Below are 23,796 nucleotides of genomic sequence, written 5' to 3'. Positions count from 1 at the left end.
GATTTGAAAACACAATATGTAAATTTTTAGAATAAAAAAAAATACCACAGCAAGCAGGACAGTCTTTCAATAGCTATTATGCTTTGCTCTCTTTGTCACTTATGGCATGGAAGAGCAAGAAGCCAAAGGTACTCATTTATGACTTGCATGCTTTGTGATGCCCCAGTAATTTTGCTGCAGGACTCTACTGCTCTCATACTGAAACTTTCATTCTCTTTGTAGAAGTCTTTTATACTTTTTTTTGAAAATAAGTGGAGGAAGGAGCTTTTTCCCCTCTTAAGATACTTATTTGAGATTTGGTTGTTATTTCATTGTTATTGCAGTATAACTTATCTCGTGTTTATTGCAAAATCCTCTATTTTTTATGCTTAGTTCCCATATTTCGTTATGGTGTTTGCTGATATGCTTTTTCCCTGCAGCATTTCTCAACAGCAATTATATTGTCATTAAGCAGAAAGCAGTTATATTATTATTGAATTTGGCATTGCATTTTAAAGAAATTCAGGGAATACTAATGAACACGTAAACACGTACCAGGCTTGAATCATTCAAATAATATCGTGTTTTACTTTGTTATTACATAGTCTAAATACAATGGTAATATTTTTGTGTTTGACGTGTTCATAGAATTCTTGTTTTCTCACTAGAATGACGTAAAGAAAGTATTTTGATACAATTCATACATTCTTTCCAGTATGCAGAGTTTTAGTTGTGCTGGTGCTCATGCTTTGAGAAAGCTGTTAAGAATAATAATTAAAAAAAAATAAAAAGAAAAATTAAAAAGAAGACTAGAAAAACCAAACAAAACAAGAACAAATTTAGCCACAGCAAATGCACAAGGCCTAGCTCTGGGAAACTTCCTAGTGGCTTGATTTCTTTGTATTCTTCATATAAATGTGTTAGGATTTTTTTTTTTTAAATATGTACCTTTACCTGCTTTTTTTTTTTTTTTTTTTCTTGAATGTTAGAGTCAGAGTGAGCATTCAGCAAACAAGAGACTGATTCCCCCCCATAGTCATTGTTTCTTTATTTCTCCCTGCTTAAGAAATGACAGTTTCTTTTTATCTGCAATTAATGTGTCAGAGGTGCATTTAATTCCACATTTCATATTCATATTTTCAGATGCCTGAAAGCTCTTTGAAATCTAGCAGAATTATTTAATTCCTTCTACTGACAATCATTAATGTAAATCCTTCTTAATTATAAATCAAATTACATTAATTATAAGTCACATGTTTTCTTTCTTATGTTTTTCAGAATGGTGGTTTTTTTTTTGTATTTCTGTGTGTGGGTTGTTTAATTATATGTTGTACTGCTACCTTGAATTCTTTTCCATTAAACCAGCTTTTTCAGCTCTAGGACTTGCTAAATATGGTTGAATTTACTGGAATTGTGGGACTGAGCGATCAAGTGTTTTATAGTCTCATATTTGTCATCCATCAGTGCTAGATACGTTTTGTATAAGTGAAACGTTTTAATTTCAGCTTTACAGTGGGATGAAATATGAGACTTGTGTGAAGCGTTTCATGCTAGCTAAAAAGCTAGATGTAATGGTGGATCATCTTTTGAGACTGCCTTTGTTACTTTCTTATCCAGAATAAACAAATCGTACTAAGTTTATAATGAATAGTTTATTATCAGTTGGCACAGGTTTGTGTTCTTCCAAATATTAGTAGTACCAAAGATTACAGATGGTTTAATACTCAAAGGTCTGTTATATAAGCTGGCATTACTCAATTTAGTTTATTTTAAGGGTGGATTGAAAACTACACTGAAGTGAGAAGTGAGCACTTCCTATTGATCCTGAATCATCTTTGTATGTTGAAGTTTATGCATATGTGTGTCTATTGATACAGATGTGTACTGGGTCTTTATACAGATTCTAGGGCAACAGATAAATGACTTCACCCTTCCTGATGTTAACCTGATTGGAGAGCATGCTGATGCTGCAGAGCTTGGAAGAATGCTTCAGCTTATTCTGGGATGCGCTGTGAATTGTGAACAGAAGCAAGGTACTAAGGTTTAAAAATGTTTGCTCCCAGACACTGAATGAAAAACCAGCTCATTGTGTAATCACTTAGGGGAAAATGATATTTCTTAGGCTGCCATTAGAGACAAGTTAATATTGTCAAAGATAACATTATTTTGTCTTTCAGATAACTTCTGTTTTGAGTTTCACTGGCTTTGCATTCTCAAACTGTGAAGCAGGTTTTGCTCTCCACCTACGTATTTTTCAAGTTTTATTTGTTGAGCTGAAAAGGAATTCCAAAACTGCAAATTCTTGATCCATCTCTGAAAGACAATTTTGATTCTCTTGTCTCTTGTGTTACCAGCTGTCTATCTCACCTGCACAGTTAAAACGGGGACCCATTCACTTTACTGCAGATGCTGCAGAGGATGTGGCGGACTGTGCAGGCAGTAGTTATTGCCTCAAGTCTCTTTCTCTAAACTTGCCATATATTTTGGTGCACTATGTATTTGTTATTTAACTACCCTAAATTACACTTAATTTAAGCCAGCGTAAGATAACAAAAAAACTATAGTTTATTCCTAACACTTAAAATGAGAAGCACAGAAACACGTGTATAAAATAGGTGGATAAATAAAATTATGCTTAAGTATTTACATCCAAGTTGCATAAAAATTTGCATCTTTGTGAATTAAGTCATTGCGGTTTCCTTTCTGCCAAAATGGCAGGTGGGCTTTCAGACCCCTTTGTCTTTTTATATGGTGGTGCATCTTAGCTTTCTGAACTGATTTACCTGTTTCAGTTTTCTGAGGTGTCTAAATCATTTTACTTTCTAATCTGAAATTGTTTTTATTGTTCTTTTGATGAAGAGAGAGTCTGGCTTTCTTATTAATTAAAATAGAGGTAATTTTCTTCAACAAATATATAAATAACTCTGTATTAGGCCGTCTGTCCTTTCTGTCTCATGTAGGATTCTCTTTCTTCCTTTTAGTGATTATTTGGCACACTCGAGTGAGATGTTTTATTACTGAGACGTTTTATTACTGAATTCTTTTGCTCTGTGAGACTGAACATTGGAAACACAGTATATAAAAATATCTGAGCAGTCTAGTTATATGTATTTTGTGTGAGGTTTGCCATCATGTAATTGATCACTTTGAGATACTGATCCCCAGTATCTCCCACTTCAGTGGATCATTGAAGAGTGTTTTTTTGAAGAAGAAGAATTGAGTTGAAAAATGTATTGTGTATAGATTATCATGTCTGATTGGAAGCAGTATCATACTGGGCAAGTCATAAATCACTTGACTTGGTCTAAACATCAGATGTCATTCTGCCACTGCCACATCTTGCAGAAGTACTTACCACGTAGCTCACGTGAACTTACAGTGGAGGGGGGAAGTGGTGGGGGGAATTTATTTGTGATATAACAAATAAAAACACAAACTAAGAATGGGTATGAAAATGACTTGAAATAAGGATGTAGAAAGGACACTAATCTTAATTTGCAGAAAAGGACAGGCTAAACAAGTACCCAGTGTTAAGAGAGACTGAATCGTGTAAAATACAAGAAGTAAAAATGTGGATGATAATTACATAGTTTATTTCATTGATGCAGTGTTCCAGTGAGCCTGGGCTTGTCTGACCAGATTTCCTGATAAAGTCTTATTTAATTTTTTTGTGGCAACACTTGAACAGTGTTTATGCATTTCAGTGTAATCTCTGGCATCTAGTCATTTTGTAGGGGGAATGCAACTTCCAACCTCATGTTTTGTATATAACATTCCAGAATGCTCTTTTTTTTCCAGAGTACATCCAGACCATAATGATGATGGAAGAATCGGTTCAACATATGGTCATGGCAGCAATTCAAGAGGTATGCTGGAGTGCCTACAGTGTATAAAAAGTTCAGCTTTTCAGTATATTAGAAAAGTATACTTTTTCAGTTAAAAAAAAAAAAACAAAAAAAACCAGTTATAAGTAAATGTAACAAATGCAGATTTTGCCATTTTACTTTGAAAAATATCTTCTTAATTTTTTATGAAAAAGTTATTTAAGTATGCTTTATGTCATAGAACTCTGCTTGAACGTCCCACTTTTCTTTAAATCTAGAAGATTGAAACTTCTAGATATTTTTGATCTTGGGTTCTCTTTCCTTTATCTTTCCTACCCCATGTCTCCTGAAGTGCACTAGATTTTATACGAGGAGCCAGTATTGTAAATTTTCTTAAAAATTTCTACTTTGTAGTTCTTTGCAGAACTCCATGAACTGTTAATGTTTTCTTTACTGGACAAGAAAAGAAAAATAAGTGTTTAGCTAAGTATTATTTTGTCAGATGTAGTATTATGGGTAGGTTAATGAAGGTATTTGTGCGGCAACTTTTTACATTCTGGCAAATGTTCTATAGTCTATCTTGTAAAAGTGCTGTTGGAAACTTGGTTTGTTTCTGAGACTGCAGTGGTTCTTCTGATCAAGCTGAAGAAGATTTCATAGTTACCTGTCACTGGTGAATTGCATTAGAGATATGTGCAGGCACATCAGAGAAGTAAAGTAAACCAGAGTATGACCACTGTTGCCATGAAGCTTTTGAGTGACTTGTAGTATGTCTGAAGTGCCTATCAGTCTTCGTACATGCAGGTTTACTGCATGGAAGGCCACTCAGAGAAGCAGGAATCTCGGTAATAGCTTTTTGTCCTGAGCATGAATGAGAGAAACAACATTCAACATTGAACTCTTGAGCTATTTTACTTTTCTTTAATGTCTGAAGAGAGGAAGAATGATCACTTGGCCTGTGAGAACTCCACCCTCAATTATTACTTCAACTAATGCTGCATCATTATAGTCTTCTTGTTGGCTGTTTGTGAACTCAAATATGTGTATGTATATATACATATATATATGGTGGGTGTATATATATATATCTCTGTATGTGTGATATATACGTAGATATATATATATCACACACAATTATGTATATATATATATATATATGTATAGTATTGCAGACAGTGTTTCTGAAATGCTGTCAAAAGAATCCTGTTGCAAAATCATCTTCTGGTCAGTGCTGCCAAGAGCAGGCAACTAGTTTGCTTGAATTTTGCAGGTTTTTTTTCTTTCCCCTAAATTGTGAGGTAATGTTTTCTGGATTTTCTCTTACCATCTTTTATTAAACATGGCTTTCAGCATCACTTTATCCTGCACTGCCTTAAAATAGAAAATACTCCTTCATCCTCCCTCCTTCTCTGAAAAATCTCCTGGATACTAACTTAATGTGATAAAATAGCTGGATCTGAAGCAGCCAATAGTTTTACCATTTGATGAGTAGGCATTGAACCTGTATGGCATTTATGGATTTTAATGCTGTCTTCCAAAAAATTAGCTGGTTAGAATGTAAGGTATTAAGAAGCAAGTGAGGAGGGTCTTTACCAGGGGAGGGTGCTTTACCAAGGAGGTCAGAAAATGTCCTCGAAAACAAGAATTTAGATCTAAGGAGACTTTTCATGGCTGCTTCTGCAGCCTTTGACTTTGGAGAAGTGATACTTCATTGTATTTAAGGAGTTTTTCTATTTCTTAGATTTACAACAGATCTAAGAATCTAAATGACTTGGACTAGGCAGTGTGTAGGAGAAACCAAAGTGAAGTGCCTAGGAGAGCAGCTATATATGCATAGCTGCAAAGTTGATATGTCATCTAATCCAAACATTTCAAAGTACTTGACAAGCAGTTGCTCTTTCTTCTATATTAGGTATCTAAAAAGACTTCTCTATTCTTTACTAATGTATTATGTAATTCATCTTTATGTATAAATGCCTTTTGATACTTCAGTGATTTTCATAAATGATCTTAGTCATGAAAACAATTTTGAAAAAAATACCTGCCATTCTGTGTTTTCTCATGGAAAAAAAAATACTGGGCTTAAATGGAAAAAATAGCATTTAAAATAGCATTTTATTATTTAATAGTATTTAAACTAGGTGGGGGGGGGGGAGAGAAGAAAGAAGTATTAATTGCTCTGCCAAGAACTTAAGTAGACTGTTCCTTTTCATTGTAGAGCGCTCCAGCTTGAGCAGGGATTGGAGCAGATGGACCCAGGGGCCCATGCCAAACTCAGACATACTGTGTTTTTTTTATTTATTTATTTTTTGTCTTTTTTGCTAAGATCTCTCATGTGTAGGAAGTCATAAGATAAATGGCAAAACCCACTGAAGAGTAGAGGCATTATGTCTATTGGCTACAGCTTACTTCCTTGACAGTAATCTGCAGAAAGCAGAAACATCAGGGTAGCCTCTAGTAAGTTGTACAGGCTATTGCATTGCTCCTGTGTTTGTTTTGGGAAGGGCTCATTAAACTGAAGTTCTGAGAAGGAAGTTGTACTGTGGTCAGAAATTACATGTTGAATGTCAGGGCATACTACTGTCCCTACTGACATTGTCTGGGACATGGAGGGAATGTGTTTGTGAACAGTGATGTTGGATCTGGAACGAGGTGAAGAGCATTTGATTAATCTTGACATTCCTATTAGTCATCTGAAAAAGCATTCAGACAGTAGCTAGAGAGATGATGTAATTAAACTATATATAACATCACTAAGAAGAGAGCCTCTGCGTGTGATATTGAAAAAGGTGTGTCTTCATTTTTCAGGAGAGCTCTGAGGCTAGGGATTTTCTAATTTCAGTTCTAGAGAGATTTTGTGAATTTTGTGGAGAGTTTCATGTCAGGGTAGATTATCATTGTAAATGCATCGACAAAATGGAAAGAATTAAGCAATTAGCGACAAATGTGGTCATGGTTGTCTGATGAATTTAAACATATAGCTGCATCTAAATCCCAAGTAAGGAGATAGAGAAAGGGAGAGAAATGTAAATGTATAAATGTTTGAGCAGCATAAATGTCAAACAGAGATTTGCTCTTGCACATGGTGGTATAAACAGAAAGGATGCGGGGAAAACACAAGCTCTGTGCTGTGTACCAGAGAAACTTTGCCAATGGAAACTAATGCAAAAGTTCTGGTTTCTGGCAGGAGTAAAGGAATAAAGGAAGCTCTTACTCTGGCAGGAACAGCTAGCTGGGCAGGAGGCCCTGAGAATATGGCAGGAAAGGACTCTTGTCCTGATTTTATTTGAATTCGGCTTCTTTCGTTTGTGACTTCCTTGAATGGTGCTTAGAAGTAGCAAAACAGATTGTGTGTGTCTACAGACATTTTTTTTCTTCAGTGCTTCCTTGTTAGTTACAATGCAGGTCTTACTGAGTTGATTACAGTTTCAGTGATAATAATTATAACCTTAATATGTTTTCTGCACTTGTGTGGGAAATGGTCTTGGGGCTACAGTTTGTGTTACATTTGAATTAACTTCTAACTACTTGTAAAGACTGTGACTGGGCTTAGAGAGAAATCTTCCTTTATTAACAGGTTTTTTTTTCTCTTTCACTAATGCATATCACTTAATTTAGAAGACTTCCCTCCCCTCATTTGTCATCATAAAAGCAATTTTATTTCTTGTTCCGAAGAATAGTATTTTTAGAATTTGTTTGTTTATATTACAAATTGCGTAAAACTTCAGAACTTAGCCCTAACTGTAGTTAACTAACTAAATAAATTCATATGAACTTCCAAATGATCAAAAAATGAAAACCGCTGGCAGTGAATATGTTGATAGGTACAATTATTCCAGTACATTTCAGAAAATGTTCTGCAGATGCATACCAGTTATGCATGCCAGTGTTATGCAGAGCATACCATAGGTTGCGTTATAGATAAAAGTGTACTTTAATAGAAGAAAAAGGACATGATGTAATATTTATTTTATATATCTTTAAATTCTACTGAGAATTTCAGTAATTATTTCTAGATGTCATATATAAAAATGAAGTAGAAAACTTCAGTGTTGTCAGAATGAAGCTCACAGAGGTTAAAATCATCTTAGTATTTCACTAAAGCTTAAGAGTAAATATTTGCTTTTTCTAATCCACTGTAATCTAATTGCAGTTGATGAGTAAAGAGTCTCCTGTCTCTGTTGGAAATGATGCTTACATTGACCTTGATCGGCAGGTATCTAAGATTAGATTTTTCTTCTCTTTCAATCTTAGCACGTCAGTGCCGAGTCATTTTAACTTACTAAGAAGTTTGTCTTTTTTATCTAATCATGAAAGGCCTTTGTGGGAAATTAACATAAGGAGTGAAAAATTAAGCTTCAGTATTTTGAATTATCTTGCTTTATAAATCAAATATTCTTATTTTGCAGAGAAAATTTAATTTCCAGTACAAATAAACCTGAAAAAGTAAAATACGATGTTCATGTCTGGAAAAGAAAGAAATAGAAAGCTCATCTAAAATGCATCATTTTTAGTAATAGATATCTGTATTTCCATAAAAATAAATAAATCAAACTAGTTTTCTTGTACCTGTCTTTCATGTTAACAGTGTTCATGTACAAACTTAGATGATTATGCAACTTTGAACATGAAATCCATCAAAAGGAATATATGAATATTTTGCACTGCTTGTAAGGTTCAGTGCCTTTTTCTCAGAAGAGATTTGGATTCTCCATCACTAAAGAGATTTTACCCTAGTTGTCCATTGCCTGTATTCCACCTTCCAATCCTTTGTCTATTTAAAAAGTAGATTTAAAAACTGAAATTATCCACTCCTTGTATCCGTAAAGAAAAGTGGTGTTGACAGTTTTTTCATGTACAGAGTTGAAAAGTTCCTCAGAGTTTTCAGATGCTATTCCTAGACTAAATGTGATTATTGTAATGCTCTCTTAAGTAAGTTTACTTCTGTCACGCAAATTAAACAGTGTTCACATCTGCTTCTTTGTTCCTTTATGAGAGCAAGATTGCCTTACCTTAAAAAAATGTAACAGGTTACCTTAAGTTAAAATAATTTTATAGTGATGTAGTTCAGAATTTTTCTACACAGTTTACAGAGAGTTATGAAACTAAAAATGTTTGTTGCTTATGGTAGCTGAAGAAAACTACAGAAGAATTGAATGAAGCACTGTCAACAAAAGAAGAAATTGCCCAAAGATGTCATGAGTTAGATATGCAGGTGAGTTTTCTGTTTTGTGCCCTTTTAATAATAATGGAGATAGAAATGTAATTTTTAAACTTCTTAAGACAAGTAGTCCTAGGAATTTTTAAAAGGGAAAAGAAAATTGCATTATAATTTTTTTGCACTGTGATTATTTTGCTTTACTTGTGTGAACAGAGTGAAATTCACTTTCCCTCACTTTGATACAGTATTGCCATTATTAAATGATTAATATACCAAAAACTTTTTTTTTTTTCCCCCTCAATTCAGATAGAAAGGAATTGAGCTGTGTGGCTTAGCACCTGAAGCAGAACTCCTAGAAGTAGTGCAGCTGTTGCAGTGGGTTCATGAAAGGCAGACTCTCACTGACCAACCTCATCTCCTTTTGTGACTGGGTCACCCACCTGGTGTATGAGGGAGAGGCTGTGAACGTAGTGTAGCCTACCTAGACTTCAGCACTTATGGCTTGGACACACACAGTCTCTGCTGGGTAAAGAGCTGGCTGGAGGGCTGGGCTCAGAGGTTGGTGGTGAATGGAGTTAAATCCAGCTGATAAGGTGGAGGTCAGCCTCTTTTCCCATGTAATTAGTGATAGAAAAAGAAGGAACGGCATCAAGTTGCTCCAAGTGAGGTTCAGATTGGATATTAGGAAACATTTCTTCTCAGAAAGAGTAGTGAGACATTAGAACAGGCTGCCCAGTCACATGGTGGAGTCACCTTCCTTGGAGGTGTTAAAGGAAAGGGTAGATATAGTACTTAGGGATGTGATTTTATGGGCAGTTTTGGTGGTAGGTATACATTTGGACTAGGTGATGGTAAAGATCTTTTCCAAACATTGATTCTGTGATTTGCATTTTAAATGCAAATTTATACTTGTCTACCAGCTGTATATGGGCTTAAATTGAGCCTTCCTGTCAGTTGTGCTCCAAGCACATGAAAGGGGTTAAGTGGGAGCCCAGGAAGGCACTGTCAGTGAAACCTTTGGAGTATAATTCAGCCTTTTGCCATGCTGTTCAGTAACTGTTAGAATTAATGAAGTTGTATTCCTTGAGTTGTATTCTGTGATTGATGCTGCTGTATTTAATAATGCAAACTCATACTGAAACATTTATTTCTGTCGAGGTTCATATTTCTTCTTTAGCCCTCTTCCTCAACATGCTGATTTTACACTGTTTAATAATATATGAACTCATGCTTCAGCTTCTATTTGCAGCTCTTTTGGTTCCTTCTGTACTGCTGCTTTTTTTCACAGAGCTTTTGGAAACCATGTCATCTTTAAGATTGTTTTCCAGGTTCACTAATTGCAGTTGCTTGCATTTAGTTGCTGGTCAAAAAAATTCTTGGAAGGATACAGGCATTCCTTGGATATCCATTATGGAATTGATAAACATTGTTTCCTTTGGAAGTCAGTTTCAAAAGTTGCTCTGAAGTGATTGTTTTACTTGTTTATGAAGTGTGCAGAATTGGGTATACTGTGGTAGCGAAGAGGGTTTTCTTTAGATACTTTGGAGAACTATAGTTAAGAATTACATTTTTGAATGGCAGATACTGCTGTTAATGCTGGCATATGCTATTTACATTACATAGCAATTGAATATCTATAACGTTACACTGTGATCTTACAAAATGTGATTTTTGAAACCTGCATGTTTATATTTATAAATTGTGTTATTACTTCATAATGCACGCAAAAAAAAAAAAAATCTGTAGAGTTGGATTGCTCCATTATTCTGTTTTTCTGTTATTCTGTGTAACTATTAAAACAGGTTGCAGCCCTTCAGGAGGAGAAGAGCAGCTTGCTTGCTGAGAACCAGATTTTGATGGAACGTTTAAATCAATCTGACTCTATTGAGGATCCCAACAGCCCTGCTGGTCGTAGGCACTTGCAACTGCAAACACAACTAGAACAACTCCAAGAGGAAACATTCAGGTAGGGAAATTACCTGTAACTTTTTTGTAGCCGACAACAGATGAAACTGTATGCCTCGTTTTCACTGAATTATTGGAGTTGGTGCTACTATGACAATTGTGAAGTTTTTGACATGCTTTTTAAGATTTATCTTTTCATACATTGTAGTATCAAAAGTTGCATATTAATGACGAAATACTGTCTGCACGTCTCCATTTTCCCTGTTAAGTTTTACACTGTTTGGGTGCAATCATTTCATCAATATTTCAGAATCAGTGGTGATGAAAGTTAGCATGCTTTCCTTTGTAAAAATCATTCTGATTCTATTATGTTGGCATAGAAATTCCTAGCTAAACGTTTACTGTGGGTGATAGTATTATGCAACAAAGTATGTCCTTCTCTTAAGTCTGAAAACAAAATATATCATAACTGAAAGATGAAGATTTTGAGCTATTGAGCTCAGCTCCTCTTTTGCATTTCCTCATTGGGTGGAAATATAGTTTCTCCTTAATTATCCTTCCTGATCCTTTCAGCTGTTGATTTCAGCCTCTCTAAGCCCATAATGCTGAGGAAAGGCAGTCTACTTCATTGTTGTCTTTTCATACTTATTGCTATACTTTCACTCTCCTTTGTGACTGAAACTGTAATATTTCTCTCCATTTTTTGTTTTCCATCCCTCTTTTCCTATTGCATTTTTCAAATACTTTTGCCAGTTGTAAAGTAACTTTCCTTTTTTGTCTATTTTGACATTTTCCGCTTGTCCTGCAAAGACTTTTTCCTGAGTGTTCAGATGCATCATCTCCCTCCAGTTCCCTGAAAAATAATTAACATTTCTCTTTTGTAGCAACTGATGTATGTTTTGTCATTTCTGTATGTCTGCCCTGTGAAGGTATAGTACTGTGGTACCTCTTTAGTGTAAACCCTTTAACTCTGCTTATTTGTATCTGTTCTCTGAAGTGTTATGTACCTGAGCCTTTTAACTATTTCTTATTTGTATTAAACAGATTTTCTCCCTTTATTCAATGTCTGCATTGCCATTTACTCTAGTTTCAGGTTTTGGAGGACTTTGTAAATCCTTTTTACTTGAAGCCTGTCTTCCAGTTCTTTACCTCCTCTCCCTTCTTTCTTAGTATGTGCTATCTTACGTCTGTGTTCTTTCTCCAGCTATATCCAACCAAACAGGAAGTATGTACAGGTTAACTGACGCGAAGTGTGGTCTGGTGGTATTACTCCAGTCTTAATTCTGTGTCCTTCGACAGTTGGGGCTATCAGAATTCCAGCCTTTGTTGTATTTGGCTTAGCTGGCCTACTAATCATATTTATCCTCTATTCTTACAGTTTCCTACTGAATTCCTTTAATTAACAAAGCACTTTTTTTTTTTTTTTTGCTTGTACTTCTTTTGGATTGTCTTCATTTTAATTTTGGATTATAATTAGGATAGTATTTTATGTTGCAACTTGTTGTCTGTTTCTACTCTTTCAAATGCAAAATTTCTCTTAGCTATACGCCTTGTTCACTGCCAGGTTAATGCAGCTTTGCCTATGTATACTGTAGGTGAGTAGTACACCCCTGAAACTTTATTCTATTTTATATGCTGGTCAAAATATAGGTAGCTAAATTACCTGATTCTTAAGAACAAGTTAAGCCATAAGAATAAATAAAAAACACCTCAGTAAGAGCTCTACAGCATATAGTACATCTGGCAACCAGGTCAGTGCTGTTGGAAGTGTATGGAACTGGAACAGCTAAATAAAATCCTAGGATAAAGTCATCATATTCAGACTCTGTACAGCTCAAGACGAAAAAGATTGGAAATTTCTGCTTGAAAATCCATTTCTGAAAAAGTACAGTGACAAAAAAAGTCAGATTGTGATCTCCTAATGGAAAGACAACCTTGTGATGTTCCAAATGGAAATACTGACATTGAATTAAAATCATCAGAACATTCAATGTGCTTCTGTCTTTTTCCAATAAACATGGCATTTGGGTGTGTATGTGATGTTGCACATTAGAGTGCTGTTTTCCTTTTCTGTGTATGTCATCTTAGAGAAGATGTATTCTTAGAGAGAAGATGGTGAAGAAAGATAACTGTGGGTCAAGCTAAGGAATTATTTTCTGTTTTACATTATTTCTACAGATTAGAAGCTGCCAAAGATGACTATAGAATACGCTGTGAAGAACTGGAGAAGGAAATTGCTGAATTGAGACAACAGACAGAAGAGCTTACTGCGTTGGCAGAGGAAGCTCAATCTCTGAAGGATGAGATAGATGTACTGAGGTACACAGACCACCAAAGTTTTGCTTAAACAAATGTTATCTGCTGATTAGGCACATAATGAATATTAGCAAATATAGGAATGTTATACTGTCTTATGGCTGTAACAAGTCAAGTACTGATCTCTGAGTACAGACTGTAATCTGCTTATTGTCCCCTTCATGATATGGTAGTCCTTTCCTGTGAAGGAGATAGACCTTTTGTGATATTGTGTTGTTTGTACTTTGGGTGGCACTTTGGGTCGTCATCCACATTGGAGAGATGTGGAGTTGACAGCTGAACCACCTGGTGGGTAAGAAGTTGGTTGAAAGGCTGCAGACAAAGGGTGGTGATCAACGGTTCTGTGTCCAGATGGAAGCTGGTAACGAGCAGTGTCCCCCCAGGGGTCTGTCTTGGGACTGTTGCTCTTTAACATTTTTATCAGTGACATTGACAATGGAATTGAGTGCACTCTCAGCAAGTTTGCTGATGACACCAAGCTGAGTGGTGCACTTCATATGGTGGAATGAAGGGATGCCATTCAGAGGAACCTCAGCAGACTTGAAAGATGGGCCCAAGTGAAGTTCAATACAGCAAAGTGCAAGGTTTTGCACTTGGGCTGGAGGAATCTCAGGCATCCATACAGACTAGAAGGAGCGGTCCTTGAGAGCAGCCCTGAAGAGAAGGACCTGGGGGTCCTGGTGGATGAAAAACTAAACATGAGCCAGCAGTGTGCTCTTGCAGCTTGGAAGGCCATTGGTATCTTTGCTCCACTGGAAGAGGGGTGGCCAGCAGGTACAGGGAGGTGATTGTCCCTCTCTACTCTGCCCTCGTGAGGCCCTACTGGAGTACTGCATCCAAGTCTGGGGCCCCCACTACAAGAAAGACAGAGAGCTGTGGAAGGGGGTCCAGAGGAGGACCACTAAGATGATCAGAGGGCTGGAGCACCTCTCCTGCAAAGACAGGCTGAGGGAGTTGGACTTCTTCAGCCTGGAGAAGAGAAGGCTTGGGGTGACCTCATTGCAGCCTTTCAGTACCTAAAAGGAGCCTACAAACAGGAGGGGAGTCAACTCTTTGGAAGGGTAGATAATAGCAGGACAAGGGGAAATGGTTTTAAGTTGAAGGAGGGAAGATTTGGGTTGGATGTCAGAGGGAAGTTCTTTACAGAGAGAGTGGTGGTGCTGGAACAGGCTGCCCAGAGAGGTTGTGGATGCCCTGTCCCTGGAGTAGTTCAAAGCCAGGTTGGATGGGGTCCTGGGCAGCCTGGTCTAGTACTAAATCAGGAGGTTGGTGACCCTGCCTGTGGCAAGGGGATTGGAGCTTCATGATCCTTGAGGTCCCTTCTAACCCAAGCTGTTCTATGATTCTGTATGATATTAACATGTGACAGCTGTTTTTACCACTGGATTTTAGCACCCATAGTTGTGATAACCAACTGTGCTGGGCGGTTTATAAAGTGGAACATTCCCCTTTGCTGTGGAATGCAATTCTTTAGCACTGTCTTCTTACTGCCGTCAGTTATTCAGATTGACTGCCACAAGGCTAACATGACTTACTACAATACTGACTTTTCTAATTCACTGGATTTATTTCAGCAGCATTTATCTTTATGTTCTCTGTCATTAATGTTCATTATGAGCCGATGGTACTGCACAGTTCCATACATTTTCAGTGTGGGAAGCACAGGTTCAAAAACAGAGTCTTGCTCCAGACAGAGTCTGTCCTTATTTAGGAGTTAAGAAGATTTTACTTGCCCCAATGTCTCATAAATTGATCACCAACATGGAATTCTCCAGATTTCTTAGGCAGCTGAATATGTAAATTAATTCTAAAATGAAGCTGGGATGGGTTAGGGAGCAGAGAAGGAAGGATCACTGTCTGCCTGGCGATGCATCAGGTTTTTCTAATTTCATTATGGGTACTGTTACCTGAATTTTGTCATCCTCTGAGACAGAAGGGTTCATTACATGGTGTTCAGCTGCTGGAGATGTTGGACTTTGGATGTGCCATAATGTCTGTCCTAGCTTCATAACTAGCAATAGTAACTTTAGACCTATTCTAAAATACAAATCTAACAGTTTTTAACAACTGTTGCCATTGCTGCTGAACTTCAGAATTGAATTGGGGTCATAATGTACAAGCTTTTACTCTGTGCTTGCAGCTGTTAATATCTGGGATTTTGTGCCGTACTGCTTTGGGTAATATTTGCTTTCTCAGCTTCCAACGTATTTTAACTTGTTCATTTCTTAACATGTGTACCATAGCCCTCAGGCAACTTCCAAGTAGCAACCATAATCCTGGCTCTCTCGTCAGTATATAGTTTACTTTTCTTTCTGTTAAGCCTGATCAAACTGCTGTAGTTTTCCCCTACTGATTCAGTGAAGATGATCATATCCTACTTTTTATAAACTTTTTGCCTTTAATCTTTCCACATTTAAACTCTTTGTTAGTGATCTGGGTAATAACGGACTTATTGCTCCCCGATGTCACTCCACCTTGTGAGTCACACTAAGCATCTTCATTCCTGAAATTATGTTGGTCTGCCAGAAGAAAGGTTTAAAAAAAAATAATTGATTTTTGCTTCAGCTAGTGTTCTGAAGTGTCCTTCCTCTATATTCAGGAATATCAGGATTACTGTATTGATCTGTACCAGTGGATGGACTCAGACTCCATTGTTTCTACCAACTCAGCTATTAGTGCAGCTTGCACATTTGGCTTCAGTGGGGAGCAGTTGGCCACACTGAATAAACATTAAATGTGTACTGTGACCTTCAAGATGGTACAGACTTGTGTTCAAATAATACTTTTAGAAAGACCTTCCATCAGCAGCTATTTGAATTAACAGATGGTAGAAAGAAATCAAGTTTAGAAGTGAAAATATAAGGTAGTGTGAGGATATGATCACTTTCTTGTGTTACTTGTGATGTCTTGGGATGTCTTCAACATGACTTCTAAACATGAAGGAAGCTTCGGGACATTTGATTTTCTTAGCTTTCAGAGTACAAAGTTGATACAAATCTTTCCTTCCAGGCATTCTTCTGATAAAGTAGCCAAGTTAGAAAGCCAAGTGGAATCTTATAAGAAGAAATTAGAAGACCTGGGTGATTTGCGTCGGCAAGTGAAACTCTTAGAAGAAAAGAATACAGTGTACATGCAAAATACTGTAAGCCTGGAAGAGGAGCTGAGGAAGGCCAATGCAGCACGCAGTCAGCTGGAGATGTATAAGAGACAGGTGAGAAAGTCATCATCAACACAACATTTCTCTGCATTTTTAAACACTTGTCGTGACACAGCTGATACCTGAAAGTAAAATACAAATGATGAACAAATACCTCTTTACTTGCTTTTTAGATACTGCCTTTCTTATCTGTTCCTGCAATTCATACATCTGTGTAAGATATGTTTGTTAGTATGCACATCTTCTTACTTTTCAAAAATCAATGGATGTGAGAATTATTTTTCTCAAACTCAGTAGTAAGGCTTGGGTTACAGTCTCTTCTTTAAGATAAAGTATATATTTAGAAATTATATACTTAGAAATTTACAGCAGTGAGGGATGTACCACAGCTGAGGTAAGTTAATCCCTTAGTATCCCTTTTTTCCTAGTTTGTCTGATATGTATGAAGTTTCTAGTTACATATAGGTCTAAAGAGAGAAGGATGTATACTGTCCTTGTTTATATGCACCCGTAAAGTACAGAATTTTTGATCAGCACACTCTTTGGATGAAGGACATCTGTTTTTATTGCTTAACAAGGCATTACATGATCCTGTTTCTGTAAAGAAGGAGGATGTGCTAATCTCTCTGCTCCTACATTGATATGACATAATTCTTGGATTGTTGTTTCAGGGTCAGACAGAGGCTGGCTTTTTAGAGTGTAGTGCCTGCTATGTATTTCTGCTTGATCTGATACTCCAGGTGGTCATGTTACCATGCTTAAATGTACATGCCAGCTTACAGCAGAATAAGGATGCAAAAGCAACCATGAATTACAAGCCCATGAATTACAATGTGTGGTCCGGAGACTTGAAAACTTTTTCTGCATGTTTGCTGTTAAGACAACACGCTTCAGCCCCTGTGGGCTAATTGTAAATACGGTTCAAATGATTCCATGACAAAAAAAGAACTTGGATGAGAAAAATACTGATGTAACAGTCAAAGGAGAAAGTAAATACAGAAAGCAGTAACAGTTCACACAGGAGTAGTATCAAGTTTACTAGCAGTAAATACTCCTTGCCTTTAACAGCTGAGTACACAAATATAAGTATCTTATGGGCTAGAGTGCTTGAAAGTAAGGGCGCTTGTGAGAGCTGAGCACCATTTAAACAGCACTTCTTCCAAGCTCAGGATCAGTGCATCCCTAAGAGTAGAAAACTGGGGAAGGGAAGCAGGAGACCTGTATTGAATGAGCAAGGAACTTATGGATAAGGTCAAAGGGAAGAAGAAGCTTTATGAAATGTGCTAATAGGGCCTGTCCTCTTGGGAGGAGTATAGGAGTGTTGTCAGGGTTTGCAGGGAAGCGATGAGGAAGGCTAAAGCTCACCAGGACCTGAAGCTGGCGAAGGAGATAAAGGATAATAGGAAGGGTTTTTTTGAGTGTGTTAACGGTAGAAGGAATATTAGGGATAATGTGGGTCTCCTGCTGAATGATGGACGTTTCGTGGTAACAGGGGATGCTGAGAAAGTGGAGATGCTGAACGCCTTCTTTGCTTCAGTTGTCACTTCAAAGACTCTCCCTCAGGACTCCTGGATGCTGGAGGGAAGAGAGAGAGTCCAGGAAATGGAGAGCTTCCCTTTGGTTGAGAAGGAAGCGTCTAGGTGGGGTCATTGTGCACAAATCCATGGGTCCTAATGGGATGCATCCACGTGTGCTGAGGGAGCTGTCAGAGGTGATTGCTGGGTAGATAGAGGGAAAGCAGTGGATGTTGTCTACGTTCAGCAAGGCTTTTGATACTGTCTCCCATGACATCCTGATGCTGAAGCTGAGGAAATGTGGGACAGATGAGTGGATGGTATGATGTATTGAGAACTGGCTGGCTGGCCAAGCCCAGAGGGTGGTGATCAGTGGTGCGGAGTCTGGTTGGAGACCTGTGACTAGCAGTGCTCCCCAGGGTTTTGTGCAAAATCTTCATTGACGACCCTGGTGAAGGGATAGTGTCCACCCTCACAAGTATGCCCACAATACAAAGCTGGGAGGAGTGACCTGTAGGCCACAGAAGGCTGTACTATCATTCAGAAGCTGGACAGGCTGGAGAGCTGGGCAGTGAGAAACCAGATGAGGTTTAACAAGAGCAAGTCTTGTACCTCTCTGGTCTTGTACTTAGGAAGGAGTAACAACTTGTATCAGGAGAGTGTGGGGGCAGACCTGCTGGAGAGGAGCTCAGTGAAGAAAGACCTAGGAGTCCAGGTGGACAATAGGATGGCCATGAGCAAGCAATGTGCCAAGAAGGCCAATGGGATCCTGGGATGCATGGAAAGGAGTGTGTCCAGCAGGTCAAGGCAGGTGATCCTCTCCCTCCTCTCTGCCCTGGTCAGGCCTCACCTGGAGTGCTATACACAGTTCTGGGCTCCCCGGTAAAAAAAAGATAGGGATCTCCTGGAAAGAGTCCAACGGAGGGCTTCAAAGATGATAAATGGCTTGGAGCATCTCCTCTGTGAAGGAAGGCTGGATGACCTGGGTCTGTTCAGCCTTGAGAAAGGAAAGCTGAGAGAGGATCTGATTAATGTTTGTAAGTATCATTAAATGTGGGAGACAAAGGGATATGGGCAATCTCTTTTCAGTGGTCTGTGGGGACAGAACAAGGGAAAATGGCCATACACTGGAACAGAGGAAACTCCCAATTCACCAATACGCAAAAGAACTTCTTCACGATGAGGCTGAAGGAGCACAGGAACAGGTTGTCCAGGGAGGTTTTGGAGTCTCCTTCCCTGCAGTAATTCAAGAGCTGCCTGGACACCCAGATGTGCAGCTTTCTGTATTGGGCCTGTTTTGGCAAGGGGGTTGGACTCGATCTCTGGAGGTCTCTTCCAGCCTTTACAATTCTGTGATTCTGTGATAACTGTGTAATCTTCGTGTCTGGATCTGATTGTACTTAACTGAGGTAAGGATTTTGGAAGGGGCAGTCCTGTCATCTGTTGTGCAAAAAGTACTGTTCCTTTTCTGTGCTCTGTGAGTGAGATTTCCCATATGAGATGCTGATAATTTGTAGAGAGCTGGTCCACTCTTTGAGACTGGAATAAACATCAGGTGCCTCATGTGGGAGGTGATAGTTTCTTTCACCTCATTACAGTGTCTCAAAGTGATCACAGAGCATGTATACTTTACATGTCCTGTTGAATTTTTTTTGGAACCTGACTATGAATTGTGAACTGTCATTTTATTATTTTCTGTGAATCTTAACTTTTGCTATAAAAATTAAGCCAGGTGTAAAGATCCAGATGTTACACGATTGAGCACTCGTTTGCTACTGTAGAGCAACATGTCTCCTCTGATGTGTGGAGGAATTCAACCCCAGTTAAGATGATGTCGCAGCAGACTTATTGGAGATATTTCTCTGGCTTAGAAAATTTGTGCTATGCAGGTGAAAGTTCAAACTGCTGTAGTGATTTGCAAGGAAATCTCATCTTACATATTAGTTTCCTTAAGGTGAGCTTGATGGTAGCATATTGCACTTGGAGATATAATAGCACTTATTTAGGAGGCTTTGTTCACTTTTCTGAAAGCAAGTGCAAGCATTTTCTAAGAAACTTTTTATTGCAGCATGAAGAATTCAAATGAGCAGATTCCATGATTACTTTTGTAATTTTGATTCAGCCCCTTTGTGCATATGTGTTCTGGTACATTTTTAACAGTATGTCCTGCTTTTCTTTGCAAGGTTACTGCTTTACTCATTCCACATGTCAGATAATGCTCAGTAAATGTGACGGCAATTCATTCTTTTTTTTTATTATTTTTATTTTTATTTTTTTTTATTTTTAAATCTTCTGCATTACCGTGCAGCTGTGTATCTTTCTGAAGACTCCCAAATCCTGATTTTGGGCAGTTTATTTCCTGCTGTGGTTTTCTGTATAACATTACCATAGCTTGAGTTATTGCAGACATTAATGTGTTTATTCCAATTCGGATAGGAATATATCTATTATACAGAGAGGGCAGAATCGTAGATAAAGGCCTCCATTCTTTTTGTATCCCCAGTGATGGAAGTTACATCTGAAAAATTAAGTACTTTCAAATCTGGCATTGTACATTTTTTTTCTGGTCTCAGAAATGGCAGATGTTGCTTATTATTTCATGTCTTCATTAAAAAGAAGAAAAAAAAAAAAGAACACAAAGCAAAAAAAAAAAAAAAAAACAACCCAGTATTTTTCATTTTAAGACAAAGACCATGCAGATTTTCAGGCCTGGTAGTTATTTTCTTATAGTTGTTCCCAGTGGAGGCAAAATGTAATTGGAACCGCTAGAAGTCTTATGTAGGCACAGCTATTGCTTTGCAATGACGAATTGTTAGTCACTTCCTCTATAATCTGAAACCAATGTGAAAGCCACCTTATGAACTGCTTCAGAAGAAGCTTTATGTCTTCAGCTGAATCATCATTCAGCTTATGTATTTGCAGCTAAGTCTTTATTCAGCTTACTTGCTTCTATGCTTTCTACATTATGAGTGTTATTAATGTTTGAGAATTAGCTTTTGTTAGTAAAGGTTGAGAACTTTGGAAAGGCAAAGCTTTGCTGATTTGCCTTCTGTTCACTGATTGTTCCTATGTGTTAAATAAACTACTAATCTGCAGTTGAAAGTATATACTTGACACTGTTAGACATGTATTTCATTCTGAAGTAAAGTGATTATGAGCCTCTGGCCAGATCTTTATATTAGTGTATTAAAAAACAATTAAGAAAATCTCAGGTTAAGAGACATTAGCTGACTACATAAACTGGCAGTTGAGTTCTGAGTAAGGCTTATCAACAATAGCAGATAATTTCATCAAAGGTTTTTTTCTTTCCTCTTGGCTTCTCAGAAAGCAGAAGGATTTCTGCACTGCTCCTGAGCAATTTTTAGAAGAACATAGCTTTTTTTTTTTTTTTTTTTTTTCCTATTAGCCATGGTTAGGCTTCCAGTCCTGTTTGTAGATATATTGAATGTATTTTACAGGTTTTGCTTCTTGTTTTTGTCATGAGACCTAATACTTGGATGCTGTTAGTTTTGTTGAAACACAGAGCAACAAGAAGTTTTTAGAAGTCCAGTAGATAAATATTTTGCTTGTTTTACAAAATAACTTGTGGTGCATGGTAATTGGCTACTTTTGTTTTATGTATTTTGTTTTAATACTAATATTTGCAGACAAATTATTGATTCTTGTTCTCACAGGCAGTTGAACTACAAAACAGGTTATCTGAAGAATCCAAGAAAGCTGATAAATTAGATTATGAATGCAAACGGCTGAAAGAAAAAGTAGACAGCCTCCAAAAAGAAAAAGATGTAAGTGCCAAGGTGGTGGGTTTTTGTTTTTTTTTTTTTTGGTAGTAGTGAAAGCAACTTTGTGTCCTTTGTAACAGAGAGATGTCATAATAAAAATAAGCCATTTACAGCAACATTTTTAAATTAGGAAGGCATTTTTTCACTTATAATTTCCTCATGTATGTTTTATAAAATCCTTTTTAAATCTAAGAACTATGCAGCATAGAATTAAATGACTAAAATCATATGCAACACTTATTAAAAATGAAGAGCCTTCACAGTTGAGATCTGAAATTGTTTCTTGCCCTTTCCTCATGAGAAGGTTAATAAACACTCAACGTAATTGTCATGTATTCTGAATGACTATTTAAAGTAGGTGTTTTTGCAGTATCTTCCTTATAACTGAACTCCTGTTTCATTCTTTTTTTCTTTTTTTTTTTTTTTTAAGATCTTTCTTTGAGATACCATCTACATGCTCCTGTTTACATAGTCACGAACACTGCAGCAAGAGGCTTAGGAGTCTTGTAGAAGGATGCTTCCATTGTTATAATCTTGCCTTTCATGATAGTTTGTTGACCTGTCTTGTAGTGTCAACATGGAACACACAGGACTGGTCTGTTCTGTTCCTCTCTGTCATTTACCACTAGTAATTCTGAGACCAGTTACTCTGTCCCCTCTTGCTAAGACCAGTCTTTCACATTTTTCTTGCATACTCTTGTTTTGCCCCAGTTTTTTTGTTTGTTTGTTTTTCCTAGGAATGCATTTGCAGTGCTTCTAAGCATGGCTGGCATTTTGAGTTAGAAATTTCTCAGGCTTGAACTATAAGTCCACTTATTCATCAGGAAAATTCTTTGTAGGCATTTCCTTTAATATATCATGTTGTCTGTTAAATCCTTTCAAGAAAGGCCAGTCCTTACTCTTAAACAGTATCTGTAAAGTAGTAAATCTTCACTTACTTTCAGTTCACAAGTCTTTGATTTCCATATTTTGTTAATTTTTTAACTACTCTGAACAGTTGACCTTTTCACTTCCATTTGCTCTTCAGCTCAGATTGGAATGCTTATAGTTACCATTTGTGCTTTGGCTTTCATCTCTGCTTCTTATTTAAAGTTTGTTTTTCCAATTTTGTTATGTTTAACAGTGATAAGATTGTGTTTGTGGCTTATCTGTTGCTTGATAGACCATTTTGTCTTGCACAAAGGATCTGAATTGCAGGTGACTGTTGTATAGTTTTCAGTTTTACTACCTGGCTAATAGCATATTCTTTTTACTTAGGTTGTTTTTCAGTACTTTCTTCTTTGATTGATACGCACCTTTGAGAGCTAGTTTGTAGTTGAAGATTCTCAACATTTGTATTAGTGATACACCACCGATGTTACCTACTCTTCCCAATTGTCATATCCGTATCACTAGCATTGCCCATCACAGATCAGAAGCCATGTGATGGTAATTTGTCAGTTATATTTTAGAGGCAGTTAGAAAAATCAGTTTTGTCCTTTTCTTTATATTCAGGCAAAGTGTGGTATGATGTTTGATATCGCTAGCTTTGCAGGTGAATTTCACTTCTGTGGCCTGTTATTTGAGAAGTAATATTATTTGATGAGTTGACTTTGTCTTCACTGTACAAATGAAGACTTTGAGCTTTGTCTGTTCATTGAAATATTCTAGCATTTGATTTGGCTTGATGTCTTCTGACTGCAACAGACTGCAGAATCTTTGCTTTCAGCAGCTGAATTTGAACGCTTCTCTGAGCAGCCATTTTTCTGTATTTGTACTAAAACCAGTTTTTTAACCTGTGAGACTCATGAAGTGGCTTGCTGTGTTAACAGAACGCACACTGTATCCGGGTTTTTTTGACAGTTGCACTAGAGTTTCCTGGATAGGATTCAGAAATACAAGAGAAGCCTCTGCCACACCTCATCAATATAGTCTTTGCCAAGGGTTTTCCAATTTATGAATTCATTTAGGCTGAAATATAAAATACATCAAACTGTTAACATGATCAGATTCAAGGAGTTATCAGTATACACACCTCTGTACCTACGCAAAGTTGAGGTTTGAGTTGGACCTTTTAGTCATGCTGGATATTTCTGATACTGGAGCAAACTACAACTTAGATCTTTAAATAGTTTCTGTTCTCTCCTTTCATTTTTCACTGTTGGCGTCTTTCAGGACT

The 23,796-nt window shown here is 37.3% G+C and overlaps 1 protein-coding gene across 3 annotated transcripts in view; it reads left to right on the top strand.

Moving 5' to 3' along the window:
• The window catches only part of HOOK3 (hook microtubule tethering protein 3), an 81,855-nt gene that overhangs the window by 29,315 nt on the left and 28,744 nt on the right, over positions 1 to 23,796 (top strand). For all 3 annotated transcript variants that reach the window (XM_085213803.1, XM_085213805.1, XM_085213804.1), the window contains exons 5-12: positions 1,880 to 2,012; positions 3,778 to 3,845; positions 7,957 to 8,019; positions 8,935 to 9,018; positions 10,767 to 10,930; positions 13,048 to 13,188; positions 16,195 to 16,396; positions 21,531 to 21,641. In XM_085213803.1, coding sequence (XP_085069929.1) covers positions 1,880 to 2,012; positions 3,778 to 3,845; positions 7,957 to 8,019; positions 8,935 to 9,018; positions 10,767 to 10,930; positions 13,048 to 13,188; positions 16,195 to 16,396; positions 21,531 to 21,641 — 966 coding nt within the window. The remainder of the gene's footprint in view (positions 1 to 1,879; positions 2,013 to 3,777; positions 3,846 to 7,956; positions 8,020 to 8,934; positions 9,019 to 10,766; positions 10,931 to 13,047; positions 13,189 to 16,194; positions 16,397 to 21,530; positions 21,642 to 23,796) is intronic.

Source organism: Meleagris gallopavo, chromosome Z (genome assembly GCF_905368555.1).
Source record: "Meleagris gallopavo chromosome Z, MGAL_WU_HG_1.1, whole genome shotgun sequence".
Taxonomy (NCBI): Eukaryota; Metazoa; Chordata; class Aves; order Galliformes; family Phasianidae; genus Meleagris; species Meleagris gallopavo.
The sequence above is the reverse complement of the archived record's forward strand: the minus strand, read 5'-3'. Positions and strand labels throughout refer to the sequence as shown.